At 37.2% G+C, this 20,133-nt stretch overlaps 1 protein-coding gene across 2 annotated transcripts in view; it reads left to right on the top strand.

Moving 5' to 3' along the window:
- LACTB2 (lactamase beta 2) overlaps positions 1 to 20,133 on the top strand; it is a 34,719-nt gene that overhangs the window by 3,503 nt on the left and 11,083 nt on the right. For both annotated transcript variants that reach the window (XM_037058693.1, XM_037058691.1), the window contains exons 2-6: positions 5,359 to 5,522; positions 8,468 to 8,594; positions 15,080 to 15,258; positions 17,174 to 17,322; positions 19,616 to 19,697. In XM_037058693.1, coding sequence (XP_036914588.1) covers positions 5,359 to 5,522; positions 8,468 to 8,594; positions 15,080 to 15,258; positions 17,174 to 17,322; positions 19,616 to 19,697 — 701 coding nt within the window. The remainder of the gene's footprint in view (positions 1 to 5,358; positions 5,523 to 8,467; positions 8,595 to 15,079; positions 15,259 to 17,173; positions 17,323 to 19,615; positions 19,698 to 20,133) is intronic.

Here is a 20,133-nt window from a genome sequence, read left to right as displayed (position 1 = left end):
ACTTCCACACAATTTAATTTTCTGGCAGTTCTGGTTGTTTTTTGTTTTGAGGTTAGTTGCGATCCTTCTTATGGTTGTGCAAGAAGGCAAAGCATGTCTACCTACCTCCATCTTGGCCAGAACTTAATCTCTCTTTCTGATAGTTCATGGTTATTGTATAGGAATACAACAGATTTCTGTGTAATAATTTTGTGTCCTGCAACGTTACTGACTTTGTTAGTTCTAATGGCTTTTTGGTGGAGTCTTTAGGGTTTTCTATACATAGTATCATGTCATCAGGAAATAGGGATTGTTTTACTTCTTCCTTTCCCATTTGGATGCCTTTTATTTCTTTTTTTGTTTGTTTGATTGCAGTGTCTTGGACTTCCAAAACTATGTTGAAGAAAAATAGTGAGAGTGGGCATCCTTGCCTTGTTCCTAATCTTAGAGGAAAAGCCTTGAGTTTTTCACCATTGAGTATGTGGATTTGTCATATATAGCTCATATTATGGTGAGGTATATTTCCTTTATACCACTTCATTGAGAGTTTTTATCATAAATGGATGTTGAATTTTATCAACTGCTATTTCTGCATCTGTTGAGATGATCATGATTTTTATCCTTCATTCTGTAAATGTGTATCGTAATGGTTATTTGTAAATATTGAATCATCCTTGCCTCCCTGGGATAAATCCCTCTTGATCATGGTGTATGATCCTTTTAATGTATTGTAGAATTTGCTTTGCTAATATATTGGTGAGGATTTTTGCATCTAAGTTCATCAGGGATATTGGCCGATAATTATCTTTTTTTATAGTGTCTTTTTCTAGTTTGGGTATCAGGGTATGCTGGCTTCATAGAATGCCTTTAGAAGTATTCCTTCCCCTTCAATTTTTCTAAAGATTTTATTTATTTATCTTTAGAGGGGAAGGGAAGGAGAAAGGGGGAGAAATATTATTGTATGGTTGCCCCCCACGCATCCCCTGCTGGGAACCGGCCTGCAACCCAGGCATGTGCCCTGACTGGGAATCAAACTGCGATCCTCTGGTTTGCAGGCCCGCACTCAATCCACTGAGCTACGCCAGCCAGGGCCCCCTTCAGTTTTTTGGAATAGTGTGAGAAGAGTAGATGTCAACTCTTCTGTAAATGTTTGACAGAACTCATCTGTAAAACCTTGTAGTCCTGGACTTTGGCTTGGTGGGAGTTTTTAAATTACAGACTCAATTTCATTACTAATGGCTGGTCTGTTGAGATTTTCTGTGTCTTCCTGAGTCAGTCTTAGAACATTTTTTGTTTCTAGAAATTTGTTAATTTCTTCTAGGTTGTTGAGTTTGTTGCTATATAATGTTCATAGTAATCTCTGTGATTCTGTGTGCTGCTGGGGAGTCTGTTTTTACTTCTTTTTCATTTCTGATTTTATCTATCTGGTCCCTCTATTTTTCTTGGTGAGTCTGACTAAATGTTTATTGATTTTGTCTGTCTTTCCAAAGAACCTATTCTTAGTTTCCTTGATTGTTTTTATTATTTTATTTCAGTCTCTATTTCATTTATTTCTACTCTGACCTTTATAACTTTCTTCTTTTTACTTATTTTGGTTTTTGTTCTTTTTCTAGTTCCTTTAAAAATAAAGTTGTTTATTTAGGATTTTTCTTGTTTCTTGGGGTGGGCCTATATCACTATAAACTTTCTTTTTAGAATTGCTTTTGCTGCATCTCACATATTTTGGTACATTGTGTTTCTGTTTGTGTCTCAATGTATTTTTTTATTTCTTTGATTTCCTCTTTGACACATTGGCTTTTTAGTTGCACGTTGTTTAGCATCCAAGTGTTTGTCTTTTTTCAGTTTTCTTTTTATAATTGATTTCTAGTTTCATACTGTAAAGGGTGCTTGATATAATTTCAGTCTTAAATTTGTTTAGAGTTTCTTTATGATCTAACGTGTAGTCTATCCTGGAGAATGTTTCATGTGCACTTGAAAAGAATGTATATTCTGCTGTTTTGGATGGAACATTGTCTATTCTAACTGGTATAATGTGACATTTTATTTTATTCAAATGAAAGTATATATATTTTCTAAGCAGCAGAATTTTAACTTTTTATTTTATTTTAGAGAGAGGGGAAAGGGAGAGAGAAAGAGGGAGAGAAACATCAATGTGAGAGATAAACATCAATTGGTTGCCTCTCACAAGGGCCCCTGCGGGGGACTGAACCTACAACCCATGCATGTGCCCTGACTGTGGATTGAACCTGAGACCTTTTAATTTGAGAGACAACACCCAACCACCTGGGCCACACCAATCAGGACTATGTCTGTTAATATTTGCTTTATGTATTTAGTTGCTTCTCTGTTGGTTACATAGGTATTTATACATGTTAGATCCTCTTATTGGCTTGATCCCTTTCTCATTATGTAAGGCCTTTCTCTATCTCTTCTTTCAGTCTTAGTTTTAAAGTCTATTTTTGTCTTTAAAATCACAATGAGATACCACTTAACACCAGTCAGAATGGCTATCATAAACAAAGAAACAAACAACAAGTGCTGGAGAGGTTGTGGGGAAAAAGGGACTCTAGTTCACTGTTGGTGGGATTGCAGACTGGTACAACCACTATGGGAAACATTATGGAATTTTCTAAGAAAACTAAAAATGAATGTGCCCTTTGACCCAGCAATTCCACTATTAGGAGTATATCCTAAGAACCCTGAAACACCAATCCAAAAGAACCTGTGCACTCCGATGTTCATAGCAGCACAATTCAATATAGCCAAGAGTTGGAAGCAACCTAGATGCCCATCGGTAAATGACTGGATTAAAAAACTATGGTACATTTACACAATGGAATTCTATGCTGCAGAAAGGAAGAAGGAGCTCCTACCCTTTGCAACATCATGGATGGAACTGGAAAGCATTATGCTGAGTGAAATAAGCCAGGCGGTGAAAGACAAATACCATATGCTATCACCATTAACAGGAATCTAAACAACAAAACAAACAAGCAAACAAAATATGACCAATGACACTCAAATACGGAACAGGCTGACAGGGTCCAGAGGGGAGAGGGGAGAGAATCATAGGGGAAAAGGGGATGGACTCACATGAACAAGTATAAAGGACACATGGACAATAACTAAGGCGGGGGGGGGGTGAAAATGGGAGGGAGGTGGGGAGCACTGGGCGGAGGGGGGGGGCAGGGCTGGGAATATAAGACAGAAAGCTGTACTTGAACAAGAATTAAATTTTTAAAAATTATTAAAAAAATAAAGGAGACTAAAGAGATGTAAATATACATTTTAAAAAAGCATCAGGGTGATTCGTACGATTCACTGGTTTGGTTAAAAAAAATTAAAAAAAATAAACTCTATTTTGTCTAATGTAAGTGTTACCCCAGCATTCTTTTTATTTCCATTTGCATGGAATATGTTCCTAACATTCAGTCTGGGTGCGCCTTCAGATCTAAACTGAGCCTCTTACAGGCAGTGTACATCTGTGTCTTGATTTTTTTTATCCATTTAGCCACCCTATGTCTTTTGATTGAAATATTTACTTTTAAAGTAATTATTGACAGGTATGTACTTACTTCATAAATGTTCTTTAAATCATTTCTTCCTGCCACAGCTGGTATGGCTTAGTGGATTGAGCACAGGCCTGTGAACCAGAGGGTCGCAAGTTCAATTCCCAGTCAGGGCACATGCCTGGGTTGCAAGCCAGGTCCTCGGTGGAGGTGTGTGAGAGGCAACCACACATTAATGTTCCTCTTCTTCTCTTTCTCCCTCCCTTCTCCTCTGCCTAAAAATAAATAAATTCTTTTTTTAAAGACTTGCTATTAAAAATAAATAAGTAATTAAATAAGTCATCTCTTCTTTTCCACTGACAACAGGATCTCATAATGCACCCTTGGGCCAGTATAATCATCACTTCCCTGTTTCTAGAATGGACAGTTATAACACTGTGTACCTGTCAGGTAGAGTGACTGCTCTATGGAACTAATAATGTAGATAGAAGCCAGTACATTGTAAAGCTGCTGGCCTCCTCCCCTGCCAGAGGGCAGTTTGTTATTAGGTCTCAGGGAATGGGGTTAGGGAAACAAATGATCCAATATAAAATAGCTATCTAGTTAGTTTGTGTCATTTACTCCCATTTTAATGTTCTGTAGAATGCTTTCTGTTACCCTTTACTGTTACTGTTAATGTTAATGTTTATTTTCACAGTTCCCCCTTCCCACCCTCCACCTGAATGTAAAGAAGGTTTTTGTCTTACAAGAAAACTGTGGCACATGGTAGACAATTCAGAACAGTTATTGATGAATTAATAAATGAGTGAATGACTCAGTCTTTTCCTCAAGACATCTTCTCTCCTGCAGCCTAAATTAGGGAGGTGTTATTGTGAAACAACATGAATTAAGAAGTTTATCAATTGGCTCTTGAGGGGGAAATGTCACCCTTATTTCTTTTTTTTAATCCTCACCCAAGGATGTATGTTTATTGAGTTGAGACAGAGAGAAACATCAATGTAAAAGAAATGTCATTGAGTTGCCTCCCATACGCACCCCATCCGGGGATTGAACCCACAACCTAGGTATGTGCCCTGACCAGGAATCAAACCTGCAACCTTTTTGATGTAAGGGACAGCGTTCCAATTAACTGAACCACCCAGCCAGGGTGGTTTCTTATTTCTTTCTTTAGTTCAGGAAAACTTCATAGAGAAGTATATGGAGGTTCAGAACCCTAAGTGGAAAAATAATAACTAACAGTGTTACTTAAGTAAAGAAATAAATTAGCTTTGACATTTTATCCATGCTTTCTGCTGCCTTCATTTTCATGTGTAAGCGAGCTAATGTAAAGCTTCAGGGATAAGTTTTGTGTGCAGTGCAGAAGAATAGGCATCTTTAGGACTTCCATTGAATCAGATCCTTTCATGTCTCTGAGACATTTGAGGATTATTGTAAAAGACAAGGCAGAATGAATAAAATCACATATTTTGACACCAGAATACCTAGGTTTGAATACTGGTTCTACCATTTATTTGCAGAGTAATAACCTTGGGCAATTTTCTTGATTTCTACGTACATGTATAATAAATACCTACCTTAAATAGTTGTTTTATGAGGACTACAATTTTAAAGTGAGGTTTTGCAACAGTGCCATATTTATTTTAAGTGCTAGGTAAGTGTGTGATATTATGGCTATTATTCCTTATGCAGACTTACTTTTAGCTATAAGAACTTTCTTAAAGAGAGATGACTACAGTTAAGCTGAAGTAACATCTGGTTTTAAAAGCAAAGCAATTTATGCAGTTTCTTAAATATAAATTATCTGTGTGAGAAATATGCTAATATTTATTAACTGTACCAATTGTGTGATTATATTCCATTTAACTTTCAGGAGAATCCTCATCGACACTGGAGAACCGGCTATTCCAGAATATATCACCTGTTTGAAGCAGGCTCTGAACGAATTTAACACAGCAATCCAGGAAATCATAGTGACTCATTGGCATCCTGATCATGCTGGAGGCATACGAGATATTTGTAAAAACATTAAGAATGGTAAACAGAATACATTCATTAAGCTCACCGAGGAAAACTGTGTTTTGGGAATAATTTGTTTGATATAAGCTAGTAAGCCCATTTACTAAATATCTTATTTTTTTAAGATTTTATTTATTTAATTTTAGAGAGAGAGGAAGGGAAGGAGAGAGAGGGAGAGAAACATTGGTCATCTCAGTTGCCTCTGGTATGGCCCCAATCCGAGATCTAGCCCAAAACCCAGGTGTGCGCCCTGACCAGGAATCAAATCAGACCTTTTGGTTTGCAGGACAACACCCAACCCACTGAGCCATACTAGCCAGGCTGTATACCTCATATTTAAATTCTACTTTTAGAAATTAATATAAGAAAAAAATATAAGTAACAAAGTTACTTAACTTTGTTAAAACTGTGCCCATTTCTAACAAAGGAAAAAATATAAAAGTCCTATTTTCTATTTCAGATGTCTTCTCCCTCTTATTTTTCCCCTTTGCCCAGTGATGAAGATCAGTTCTTAGTCTGTGTGACAGTTACTACTTCAGATTTCATAATGACTAACCACTGTTGAGCATTCACTGTGTGCCCGATACTGTGCTATACACTTCGCATGGGTACTAGAGGCAGTCACTGTTACTGTCCGCATTCTAAACATTATCTCGGGTCTTCCATGACTTTAAGGCAGTTACTCTGATACACTAAGTACTGGTGAAGGATCGTTGTATAGATAATGCTCTGTTCCTGAAATCTATTGAGTACTAGTGCTTTACCATCTCTCTCCCTGTTCCTGCATCCCACCGTCACACACACTCATTCATTCATTCATTCATTCTTTCCTTTAACAAGTATTCAAGTTGCTGCTACATCCAAGCACTGATCTTGGTACAAGGGATATAATGGCAAGTAAAACAAAGACTGTGCTCTCATGAGGCTTTCATTCTAGTAGGGAAGTTAAATGGTAAATATAGTAAGTTAGTTGGTGATAGGTGCTATGAGATAAAGCTAAGTGAAGAAAAAGTAGAACAAGGTGAAAGAGAGCTGTAGCCATTATGCCCAGGATAGACAGGGAGAGGGAGTAGCCATATAGGTATCAAAGGAAGGTATCCCAGGCGAAGGGCATTGCAGGAGCAGGTACTAGAATGGGAGTGTGCTTGACATGTTCAAAGCACATGAAGGACAAGGAGGTCAAGAATGTTCATTCACAACTAATAGTTTTAAGTATCTTCTTTTTAGGCCTTGAGACTACAATTGGAACCGAAAGATCTTAACTACAATAGTCAGTATCAGCAGGCTGCTCATTATAAAAAGCTTTCCAACCTAACTTTCTTACCCCATTAACCTCTTTCTTCCAATCCAAGAGGGACTGTATGCCATAGGAAATCATTCTCTCCCACTTTGACTTTTCCTCATCTTTCTTTCTCTTGTCTATCTACCCATTAAATTTTGTGAATTAAAAAACTGCACCAATGCCCTGGCTGGTGTGGCTCAGTGGATCGAGTACCAATCCGTGAACCAAAGAGTCACTGGTTTAATTCCCACTTGGGGCCCATGCCTGGGTTGCGGGCCAGGTCCCAGTAGGGTGCACGGGAAAGGGAACCACACATTGATCTGTTTCTCTCCCTCTCTTGCTCCCTCTCTTCCTCTCTCTCTAAAAATAAATAAATAAAAATATTTTTACTAAAAAAAAGAAAAGAAAACTATGCTCAGTGTTCTTAATTAGCTTTGGTCAACTCTTTTAGCATGAGGGTCAATTTGGAAACTTAAAATGTTCATGGACTGCTTTTTCTCCTTCAAAAATCAACTGTATTGAGCTTGAATTTACGTACATAAAATGTCCCCATTTTCGGTGTGTAGTTCATAAACACCTGTGTGACCGATCCAATCAAGATAAAGAACGCTTACCCGAAAAGAAGTCCCTTTGTGCCCCTCCACAGTGACTCCCATCCCCGCACCCACACAGAATTTCAGTTACGACAGGGATCTGAGCTCACCTTAAATTATATTTATGAGTCGTTTCCTAATTGTTTCTCCTTTCTCTAAACTCATTCTGCTTTTATTAGCTTAATTGTTCATTTTGTATTCATTAAATGATATTGAGTATAGATCTTCAATTATATTGTTTGTAATCTTTACTTCCCAACTATGACAGTTTAAAGCACTTCGATGTTATAGCACTTGTGTTCACTATACTGGTTAAATAGTCGGCAATCAGCTATTGATTGGTTAATTAATTGATTTTCTTTGTGTTGATGACAGGTAGTGTGGGTTAAATTTATTACTATGTTTTAATGTCTTAGCCCTGGGTTTGGGACTCCCTTTCAGCATTCCCAGAAAAAGCTTTATATTATCATCCGTCTCCTATTAACTACTACCATGATGTGACTTTTATTGTTAGGCACCTAGAGAGAGGCGCAGAGAGAAATTCCTATGTCCTGTATTATTCCCTCTTTGACACCCACCTTGATATCAAAGCTAGCTGAGATTATGAAGAACTGTCAAATTGTTGTATAAAATAGGAATGACTAGAAAAACACAGGCTTTCATGTAAACTTAGAAGGGTATGAGAGAGTAGAAAGCTGTGTTGTTGAGATAGAAGAACTTGTTACCATCCCAGAGATATGCTTCTATACTTCACCCCATTTTTTGTTGTCTCTTAATGTTAGTAGTTCTTGCAGCTACTCACAAGTGTTCTGTGAAAATTGATCTCTTAAAAGGCTGAATTAGCCCTGGCTGGTGTAGGTAAGTGGATTGAGCGTGGGCTTGCAAACCACACGATTGAAGTTCGATTCCCAGTCAGGGCACATGCCTGGGTTGCAGGCCAGTTCCCAGCAGGGGATGCATGAGAGGCAACCATACACTGATATTTCTCTCCCTCTCTCCTTCCCTTCCCCTGTAAAGATAAATAAAATATTTTTAAAAGGCCGAATTAACATGTAAAGTGTGACAAATACTTTACTTTTTGTCACTAGATACCACGTATTGCATTAAAAAACTCCCACGGAATCCTCAGAGAGAAGAAATTATAGGAGATGGAGAGCAACAATACATTTATCTAAAAGATGGAGATGTGGTTAAGACTGAAGGTGCCACTCTAAGGTATGTAAATGACCTTTGGCTGGGAAGGCAGCAGGAAGTTCGAGGAGTCTGTATGTGTTATAAAAGGGAGGAAAAGGAAGATTTCTGTGTATTTGCTTGTATAAATGTAGACTGTCTCAGGAAGAAGGATCTAAGAAATCTGATAACATTAGTTACTCTAGGAAAAGAAAAGGGGGTGCTTAAGAAATAGGGGGGAAAGAAAGACTTCTCCTTGTATCTAACTTTTTAAAATTATTTGTTTAAATTATACGATTACCATTATTTAATGAATAAAATTAAAGTTAAAAAGTAGATTAGTGCCCTAGCTGGTATGGCTCAGTGGGACTGAGTACCAGCCAGTAAACCAAAGAATGGCCAGTTCAATTCCAGGTCTAGGGCACATGCCTGTGTTGCAGGCCCGTCCCCTGTGGGGGATGTGTAAGAAACAACCACACATTGACAGTTCTCCCCCTCTCGTTCTCCCTCCCTCTCCCTCTGTAAAAATAAATAAATAAATTTTAAAAAATAGATCAGCTTTCCCTGCTAGGAAATGTAGGGCTTTCTCATGTTCTCACTTCTAAGAGATGACCCATACCTAAAGTAAATACACTTTAGTCCAGACTCATAATCCCCCGTGACCTATTTAAGGATTCAGAAATGTGTCTAACTCAGTAATTTAAAAACTGAACTAACTATGATTCTCCTCTTCCCCCCACCCGTGATTTGTCTTGCTTTCTGATTTCAGAACATCTCCTTCTGTCAGTACTCAAGATTTTATTTTTTATTCTAAGATGGAAGCTAACAACTCCTCAGCTTTATCACTTTCCCTCCCTCTGCCCACCACATCTAATCAGGTTCGCATTACCTCGAAGATATTTGTCCCTGCTGTCCCTTTTTCTTCATGTCCACTGCCACTACATCTTGGTAACACTCCCATCTCCAGGCTCTCCCCTTTCCAGTTGTCTTTTGTATGCTCTGTCACTTGAAACCTTGAATAACTTAGTACGTACAAGATAATGATCTTTCTTCTTACCACAGCTTGGCCTCAAACCCCTTTTCTGGTCTTAGCTCCTACCACTCCCCTTGCAAGTACAATTAGCCATATCCAAATACTCCTGAGCACGTTCTATCTGTTCATGCCTTTGCTCATCCATACCCTCCCCTTTACTAGAACTCACCCCTTCCCCCTTACTTGTCCCCCCTGGTAAATTATTACCCATTTATTCTTCAAACCTCGATTCACATGGTACTTCAAGAACCCCTTCTGGGAGAATCAACTGCTGCTTCCTCCAACTATTAATAATTTCATTATTTCATTATAGCACTTAATAAATTATAAAGTTTTTTGGTGTGTAAGTCGGTAACTCCTTAAAAGATAATTAGTTCCCTGAGCTTACAGCATTAGATAATGTCAGGGCTATAGCAAACCACCCCAGAAATGTGAAGTAAGTTTACTTCTCAGGCACATCAAGCCCCAAAACGGTTCCTGGTTAGTGAGTGGCCCTCCTGCAAGTAATGTTTCAGGATCCTTATGGATTCCACGATTTCCAGGGGCGGTGCTCACCACAATCAGTCCAGATGGGTGGAGAAAGCATGGAAGGGATCTCACATGGGAGGATTTTTTTTTTAAGATTTTATTTATTTATCTTTAGAGAGTAAGGGAAGGAGAGAAATAATCAATGTATGGTTGCTTCTCATGCGTCCCCTGCTGGGAACTGGCCTGCAACCCAGGCATGTGCCCTGACTGGGAATCGAACTGCAATCGTGCGGTTCGCAGCCCGCACTCAATCCACTGAGCTACACCAGCCAGGTCTCATGGGAGGTTTTCATGGACCAGGCTTTGTATTGCATTGGCTATCAGCTCAGTCATGTGCCCCGCCTGAGTGTGGGGAGGCTGGGAAATACAGTTTAACTTCTTGCCCAGGAAATAGGAAATAGGTTTGATAAGCTAGCCATTCTCCAACACAGGCAGATACAAGATTCATCTTCATATCCTCAGTCCCTGTCCCACAGAAGTCAGTGAATATTTATCGTACATGCAATAAATGTCTACAAAGAGGCAAGTAGATTAAAAGGTGAATGAGAGAGGAAATGAAGTAGTGGGTATCCATGCTCCCTTTCAAACCAGCATCCTCTTTTTTCCATTATGCCAGTGATTCTAAAATTTAATTCATAAACCAACTAATTTTTAAATGCTTTTGTTCAAAATATGATAGTATCTTGTATAACTTGCTAATGATACCCCAGAAAATCAAACATTACATCACCACTTCTTGGGAAAGTGTCCTTGGCAATACTGGATGTTCCCCATCACACACCAGCCCTAGGCCAAGTTACAGAAGGAGGTGGGGGCAGGAGGCAGGAGGCAGGAGGTTCATGGAGTCTTCCGTCCCAGAGGCTTGGGAACCACAGTACTGGTTTACCAGTTATCACAGAAGCATGGATATTAGGTCTAGACCTAATGTGCAGATTAAGGCTATTCAACTCTTAGAAGTTAACCACCCATCTGCCGTGAACAGAACACATTAAGCTTTTAAAGTATGTAAACCGAAAAGTGTACAAATCACCAGGGTGAAAGGCGGTGATTGGTACGAACTAAACAAACCATGTGAGCAGCCTGCAGATCTAGAAATATCAGTGCCCCAAAGCCACCCACACACTTGCTTCCTGTCTCTGTCCCACTCCCTCAGTTGAATCCTGTCTTGTTTCATGGAGTGAATTGATGCCAAGGATCTCAATATTATGTGAACTCCATTTCATTTTTTGTTTTACTGCATTCTTATTAAGTATGGGAATCTATTTTAAGATTTGAGAGAGAAACTAACACAAAGCATCTAAAAAAGAAGACATGTTTTTAAAATGACTTAGTAAATAATCTTTTCTCAAAATGTAACTATGCTACAATCTGAATAAAACGTTTACTGTTGATGTGGTTTCCAGTTTCCATTATCATCAGTAAAATGCATTTGTTTTAAATATTAACAAGAAGACTCATTGTTAAGCAAAATTTACTGAAGACCCAAATACTTGATGTCCAATTGATCTTGTCAGTTGGACAATCTACTTGCCAGTTTTGAAGAGAAAAAAAATACAATAGAGATAGACATAAAACCCACCAAGAACCCATTAGTAAAAAACAGAAAGTTAGCAAGGTTTTTCAGTAAGGATCTGGTTGTAGCCCTGAGGAATTTTCTAGTGAACTAAATATAATTTCTCAAAGTTAATCTGACAGCTTTTGTTGACTGTTCTAAACTTCTAAGAGAGCCATTCTTACAAAGTCTGCTGTTCACAGAAGTGGCAGGACTATATAAATGCTCCACCTGATGAATGGGAGGCCCCAGCTGCAGTTCCTCTGATCTTCAGCAAAGCTCCTCTGGTGTCATTTCCTTTCCTCCTCCCGCTGCCAGTGAAGTGACTGAGAACACAGTTGTTACGCAAATTAAAGCGTTAGCCACCCAGGTGACTGGAAGATTGGAAATTCTGATCCCCTAATTTAAGAAATCTTAGTGCTTTTGACCTAGGTTAGAAAATATCAAGGAAAACCATTACTTAGTTCTGGCATAGGGAGTGGGAGGGGAATAATTAAGGAGGCATTGCAAGCACGTTGATGGACAAGACAGTTTGCAGACTGCAAGAATGGTTGTCCAAATAAGTTTTTGCAGACTAAAAAAAAAAAGATCGAGGTTCCATTTGTAAACACATTCTATGTGTGACTGTTCATAAGATAAGACAGACACACACACCACATATTTTTATAGCTGCTGGAAATACACTTCCTGAAATTATTTTCATATAACATGGAATGCTTTCATTAACCGGTTGCAGCAGGTTTAATCAGACAAAAGACATTATTTCTAACATCTCTGTAATATCTTACCATTACTAAATATAGTAATCATTTGCAATATGTAAAGCATATACTTGGAAACTATAAAAGCACAATAGTTCCTACAGTCAGTTCTTGATGCCTCTCAAAAATAATTGCTCCCATTACTCTTAAGACTTATATCTCTTACATTTTTAGCAGATTCTTTTAAAAAAGGCTTAAGTATTTAGCATTGAGTATTTGAATTTTTGGCAAATGAGAAATTCTTCTAAGTTACAGTCATTTCAGTTTTTTTTAAGTACTGAAATGTATTTTTCTTTAAGAGCTGAATTTTGTCAAATATCGCAGTATCTGGGAGATGATCTCACTAGTTTTCTCCATAATTTTATTGTGATTTTCAGGGGTCTCTTACTATTGAAACACCCTGGCATTTTTTTAATAAACTTTATTTGGTCATGGTGTTATTTTTTTAAATGTGCTCTTGGATTCTATTTATTAATATTTTAGTTAAGATTTTCATAGCAATATTAGTGGTATCAGGCAGTAGTTTTCTTATTGTGTAACCTTTTCATGTAATGAGATTTGGGATTTGTAAATTCTGTTTTTTTTATGCTCTGGGATAGATTAAGTAGTAGTAGAGTTATGTGACTTAAATGTTTGATAGAGTTATCCAGTAAAAATACTGAGCTTTTAGTTGCTAATGACATTTACATGCCCTTTTAACAGAGGTTCATCGTTGCTTATTAGTAATATGGTCCTGTAAGTTAAACTCACTTTAAATAACTTCCACTTATTTCTGTGACTGTCCTGCTTCCCGACAATCTCATCCAGTGATTTTAGCATCTATTACTGATACTTGCCTTAATCAATTAATATATTGAAGGTAGCATAATTGTGACTTTTATTATTCTATTTCTTCTTTCTTTTTGTTTTTTTCTTTACTTTCATTCTTCTTAAAGAAGAGATTTCCCCTTCCTCTTTTTTGAGAATTACTGCAGACTTACATTTTTTTATTCAGTACTTCTTTGTCCTTCTGAAGGTGTCCTTCAACACCTTGCTGTCTGACACAGAATGTCTCAGTACCACGATTTACGCTGTGGCCCCAGACCTGGAGCCAGCATGTCTGTAAGAAACCCGGTTTCTTTGAGTGGGAAATAGTATCAGAAACAAAGAACCCAGTGTGAGGTGTGCTCACCACTACTGGAGTATCATCACTTCTGGGGCTTTTTATAGATAGAGCTTGAAGAAAACTTGTGACTTCATGATTCTTGAGTTCAAATAAGAAACAACCCCAAATTTAAATCCCTGATTCTATATATATATCTTTTTTTCCTTATCCCGCAATGAAAAACTTGGTTCTTAACATCAATTTATTTATCTGTTTAAGCTAACGTACAATAAACACAAAATAGTTTCAGAAACATACTAATAACAATGCCAACATGAAACCTATTAAGTAAAGTTCAAGTTATCTTTGCAGTTCTTTGATCTTAAGATATATTCCATTAAGAATGTACAGTCTTAGTATTATATTTTAAACATTTGAATTTATTTTTTTACTGTGGCTATTTTATCTATCTAGTATACAGTAAGATTTACTTTTTTCTGTATTAAATGTTAAGAGTTTTTATTTCTCTCTAATTTTATGTTTAGAATATATAAAATATTTGCATAGCTTAAAAGTAAAAACTGCTAAAAAAAAGTGCTAATGAGAGAAGTCTTTCTTGTACTTCTGTTCTCTCCACCCCACTTACCTACCCTCTACAGGCAGTTATATTTATTAGTTTTTCATTTATCCTTCCTGACTTTCTTTTTTTTTTTGCAAAAATAAGAAAATATATACATGTATGGTTTACTTTTCCCATCTTTTATATATGAAAGAGCACACTATGTGTACTGTCTGGTGTTTTGTTTTTTACCACTAGACAGTATATCCTACAAATTACTCTATATATCAGTTCATAGAGATCTTTCTCATTCTTTTTGGTGATTGTATAGTGTTTCTCTGGGTGGATATACCATCATTTATCCAGAGTACCCTATGAGTCAGTATTGGGTTGCTGCTGCTGTTTTGTAATTGCAAATAATGTATTGGATAACTTATTCACATTTTTGTATATGTGAAGCTATGTTTGGGAGTAAATTTCTAGCAGTGGGATTGATGGGTCAAAGGGTGCTCTTTTGCTACAAAATGTCAGAGTCCTCTTTATATGAGTTATACCTTTCTGCTTACCCACCAGAAAAATATAAAAGTGCTTTTTTTATGTAGTTTTGCCATAAAGTGTATTATCAAATGTACTTCCTGACATGCAAAGAAAATTGAAAAAAATGTGTGTTCCTAAAAAACAAAAGCACCATCTCTAAGTAGTGGAAAGATTGGTGATTTGTATCTACCTTAAGTACTTTTCTGTTTTCTAAATTTGATGCAATCATTATTTATTACTTATAAAATAAGAAAAAATGTGTTCAATTTGCACTAAAGAATGAAAAATTTGATTTTGTTAAAGGAGAGAAATTTCTGGTGGTAATTTTTAGTGGACAAGAGAAAAAGGAGCTTTTTAACTCAAATGACATTGTTTATTTGTGTCTTGTCCAGAGGTAAGGATGGAGAATAATTTACTTCTCAAGATTTCTCCTAAGCTTGAAAGCTCATAATGTTTTTATTCCTTCTTTTGCCCAGAGTTATATACACCCCTGGCCACACTGATGATCATATGGCTCTGCTTCTAGAGGAAGAGAATGCTCTCTTTACCGGAGATTGTATCCTAGGGGAAGGAACAGTTATATTCGAAGACCTCTCTGATTATATGAACTCTCTAAAAAAGTTATTGACAGTCAAAGCTGGTATTATATATCCAGGTGAGCACTATTTTAAATCTGGTAAACCATTTCTATCAAATGAGGAAGGTTCGTTTTGGTTTGTGTGTGTGTGTGTGTGTATGTGTGTGTTGTGTGTTTTTGGCCTTAAAGAGAAACACGTAAACCACTTATTTAATTACACCCCTAAGTCCTGTCTGGCCAAGCAATTTTTTAAAAGGCCAGCAGTTGTATTAATAATATTTAACATCTTATAAGCATAAAAAGATTCTTTTCAACATCTAAACAGCTACTAATAGGACTATTAAACAAGTGAAATAACTTACATTGAAACAAGAAAAATTTTTTATTCCATAAGCAGTTTTCAGTCTTATTAAGTTGGTTTCTGCTGTGGACCACATACTAGCCATGTAACCAAGGGTAACATTTGACCTCTGAGCTTGAGTTGTTTTAACTCGCAATATTGAGATACGAGTAGCTGCCATATGAACTGTAAAATCCTGTATTACTTTGATCCTCTAGAAGAAGAAACCTGTTGTTAGTGTCTCAGCTATCACTGCGCTGCTCTGCAGTGTGAATGGCCTCACCTGCCTGCAAGCTAAGAAACATACTGGACACAACAATAGAGCCCAGAAGGGAAGAGACTGGGTTACTAATTTTTGAAGTCCTTCTAACTCGTTCCTAACCAAAGAATTATGGAAAGATCCATAAATACAGTATCTTTAATACCCTTATTTTCTTTCATGAGTTTCTACTTCTGTGGGGGGTAGGAAACATACCCTAGGCATTTGGATTAATATTATGACATAAAAGGAGTGGAAACTGACAGCTCTTTTTAAAGCAAAGAAAATAGATGTTTGGTGCACTTACATTCAAGCAAAGCTAATGAGAGGCTGCCTACTAAAGGGTCTTAGCTTTAAAGCTAGAGTGTTAGCTTTAGTGAATTCCATGAACTGGCTTATTAGCACAGCAGGAGCTTCTATGTAAATTATGTTCTGTAGCCATAGCTACCATATATTAAAGCCTGCTACCCATCAGGCACCTGCAGGGACCTTTACAGCTAGCTAGCTGTGTCCTCGCAAAAAGCCAATGAAGTAGGGAGTGATGTCCTCATTGCACAGCAGAAGAAACAGCTCAGACACTGTCACGGCCACACGGTTAGGCAATGATGGTCAGTGCTCTAACCAAAGCCCATGCTTGTTACATGATAATAGCTTAGTGTGCTTCTGGATACTTGGTCCTCAACTATTTTAAACATGCCTCTGAAAAATTTGTGTAATATTAATTTGCACTATGTTAAAGAGCATGTAAATTTCAACATAACTTTATCTGGATTGTCAACATTTCTGAGTTGCAAGTCTATACATGAAATTTTTCAAGTTCTGTTGTGGTTCCTGTGAGTTTTTTATAGGTCTTGGTCACCTACGTGAAGTTACTTTTACAATCCCCTTTTCAATCCTTTATAAGTAAGTGTAGCACAGTGGTAAGAGCCTAGAGTTGTAAAAAGCTCCTGAATCAGAATCCCAGGTCCGCTCTTGAGCTATGATACTGTGGGCAAGTCATTTACCTTCCTTACTCCTCAGTTTCTGCTGCTAAAAAGGGGTAGCAGTAGTGCCAACCTCTTGGGATTCTTACAAAGATAATGTATAGCATTTAGAGCAGTGCCTGGCAAATCATAAGTGCTCTATAACTATTACCTATCTTTACTGTTCTGATTCCTGCTCTTATTGCTATATTTTTGTTGATACTTTTTAATGTACACAATATTTTATATAGATTTTGATATAATTATCTAATGTTTTGTATCATATCTGTATAGTTTTCCAAATAATTATTTGTTACGTATTTAGTATTCTGTTTCAATATATCATATGGATTGTTTTTAGAGTGAATTAACTTCAATTATACTTAATATTTTTCTCTGGTTGAAATAATTTTTATAATTATTCTAATTCAGGACATGGCCCAGTAATCCATGATGCTGAAGCTAGAATTCAAGAATATATTTCTCACAGAAATATTCGAGAAAAGCAAATTCTTACAATATTACGTGATAATTTTGAAAAATCATTTACAGTAATGGAGCTTACAAAAATTATTTACAAGGTAATTTTTGTTTAGTTTATTTGTACATACCCACAGTTTTAGGAGAATAATCTGTTTACTAAGCTAGAGATATGATACACTTGTCACCTCCCAGACAGAAAACCATTAATTTTATAAATAATGTCACTTGTATAGATTTGAAACCAGCAACCTCAACTTTCTAGAAAATAGAAGTTAAACAGTATCTGGCCTGGAAAACAAAAATAACCATTCTGAGCCGTCATGAAACCATATACTTCATTCTGTAGGAGAGACCGTTCCCAGCTGCATGATGATCAGGATTTGTAACAACTCGAGTATTATTCAAGCCATCGTGACTGTCTGGTGTCCTAGCCTGTGGCAAGCAAGAAGAAGTGATCTGCTAGATACGTGGATAATAGCAGTGAGGAGTAGTAGCGATGCCTGACTGATGGAGAAAGAACACGAGTAGAGACATTCAGTGTATAGAGAGGACCCCTCACCTCAGCGGCCTCTGAGTACATCATTATATGACAGCCCTGTGTAGCTGTCAATTAGTATAATTCAGTTTTTCAGTGAATGTTTACTAGATAACTGCTGTGTAGGTAGTATAGCTTAGAGGTTAAGAATGGAGGCTTTGGGCCCTGGCTGGTGCAGCTCAGTGGATTGAGCGCAGGCCTGCGAACCACACGATCACGGTTCGATTCCCAGTCAGGGCGCATACCTGGGTTGCAGGCCAATTCCTGGCAGGAGACTCACTAGAGGCAACCATACATTGATGTGTCTTTCCTTCTCTCCTTCCCTTCCCCTCTAAAGATAAATAAATAAATAAAAATCTTTTAAAAAAGAATGGAGGCTTTGACATTAGATTAAATGGGTTTAAAAATTCCCACTACCCCAACCTTTACAGCCAGAAGAAACATGAGAAAATAACTAAAGAGCTTGAAAAGGTACCTGGGGCCAATTACAATTGGTAAGGGACCTTTGTATCCTATAGGTCCAAGTATCAAAAGACAGTCAGATCATATTCAGTATGTTCTGTCTTAAAAGGGAAAGATGATTTTTTTAAAAGGGAGGGGTGGATGAAGGGTTAAGATGACTAAAAGATAAAAGTTCCATTAGCAAAAGGGTAAACTTTGCGAAAGAGTTCATTTCCTCATAATATTAGAATCACTCTAGACTGTTCATTGGTACATTGGGTTTTTTTGTGGGGTTTTTTTTTCTATTCTAAGTACAGGAAATAAACCAGGAGAGGCAGGCATGATCAGGTCATGGGAAGCCTTGATTGCCAAGCTAACAAATTTGAGCTTTAGCCAATAACCTGGGAATGACCCATCACTCGAAGATCTTAGGCAAGGGATCAAGTAATGCAATCTAGAATATCACAGTGGTGGAGACAGTATACAGTACTGGAGCTTGAGGGCGAGTTTAGGGTCAGAGGTTCATATTTGGGAATCATCAGTGCATGATACTGCCGTGGCAAGCTGGTTGAGTAAAAGGAGAAGACAGGCAGTGACGCAACGCATTGTAAACATCCATGTTGAAGAGAACTCCAAGGAAGAGTATCCAGGATGAAAACTAAATGGTGAAAGAGGTAGAACAGCCAAGGAAAATGTGAAAAGTTATTATCATGTAACCTAATAAAGAAACCATAGGGCCAATGTCTGTAGCATCATCAAACCTATCCAGAATAATTTTTACACTTATTTATTTATCCATTCATAAAATACTGAGTTCCTACTGTGTGGCATTATGCTAAGTGCCGGGTACTCAGTAGTGAACGAAACACGCTGTTAGTATCTTTACGGAGCTTACCCTGTATTTTATCCATAGGAAAATAAATAAGAACATAGTGCCTAAAGCAAGACGTATACAAGCTGAAATTGTTTTGGCTATTACTATATAAAAATGAATATAAGTTAAAATTGTCGTTTTTGTTGCACTTTTTTAAAAATTTTTTTTAAAGATTTTATTTTATTATTTTTTTAAATTTAATTATTTCTCAAGTACAGTTTTCTATTACTTCCATCCCATCCCACCCCCCGTTCTCCCCCCTCCCTCCCATTTCCGCCCTTCTCAGTTGTTGTCCATGTATCCTTTATATGTGTTCCTCTAAATCCCTCCCCTATTTCCCCGGAAATTCCCTCCCCTCTCCCCTCTGGTCACTGTCAGCTTGTTCTCTATTTCAGTGTCTTTGGTTATATTTTGCTTGCTTGTTTGTTTTGTTGTTTAGCTTCCTGTTAAAGGTGATTTGTCGTACTTTTTTAAAGTTTCAAAGGATTAACTCTTTTTTTCCTAAAAAAAAGAAATATCTTCTTTGACTTTCTTTTTTTAGAATATTCCCAAGTCTTTACATAAAATGGCTGAACGTAACCTCGTGCTTCATTTGCAAAAATTAGAAAAAGAAGGAATGATATGTAAGTATACTTACAAATTTTAATTCTTTTATTCCCAGCATTTAATTTTTTTTAACATATGCACTAGTTTTCATTAGGAAAAATAACACTCATCAGAGTCTTCCCTTGATTATCCCTGGAGAGATGGGCACCAGGAAGGATCAGTAGTGAGAGGCCAATGGACCACACGTAGGAACCAAACACTCCCACAGGAACTGGAATCTTGCTTAGTGGTTCCCATCCTTACCCACCAGAATGGCAGTCCAAGGCATGTAGTGGAAAATAGCTTCTCTTCTCCCAGACCACAAGACCACAAGGAATTTTAAATGCAGAAGATTTGGAAACAGCTAAAGGTTTTAGCAACACTAGATATAGTAAACTCAAAATTATTAAAGCAGTAATTCTATAATTGTTTACTAGTGTTAGGTTAATTTGTCAAATTAAGAATCTTTATAGA

Source organism: Sturnira hondurensis, unplaced genomic scaffold (assembly GCF_014824575.4).
Source record: "Sturnira hondurensis isolate 20B ecotype Veracruz unplaced genomic scaffold, ASM1482457v3 Scaffold0010128, whole genome shotgun sequence".
Classification (NCBI taxonomy): Eukaryota; Metazoa; Chordata; class Mammalia; order Chiroptera; family Phyllostomidae; genus Sturnira; species Sturnira hondurensis.
The sequence above is the reverse complement of the archived record's forward strand: the minus strand, read 5'-3'. Positions and strand labels throughout refer to the sequence as shown.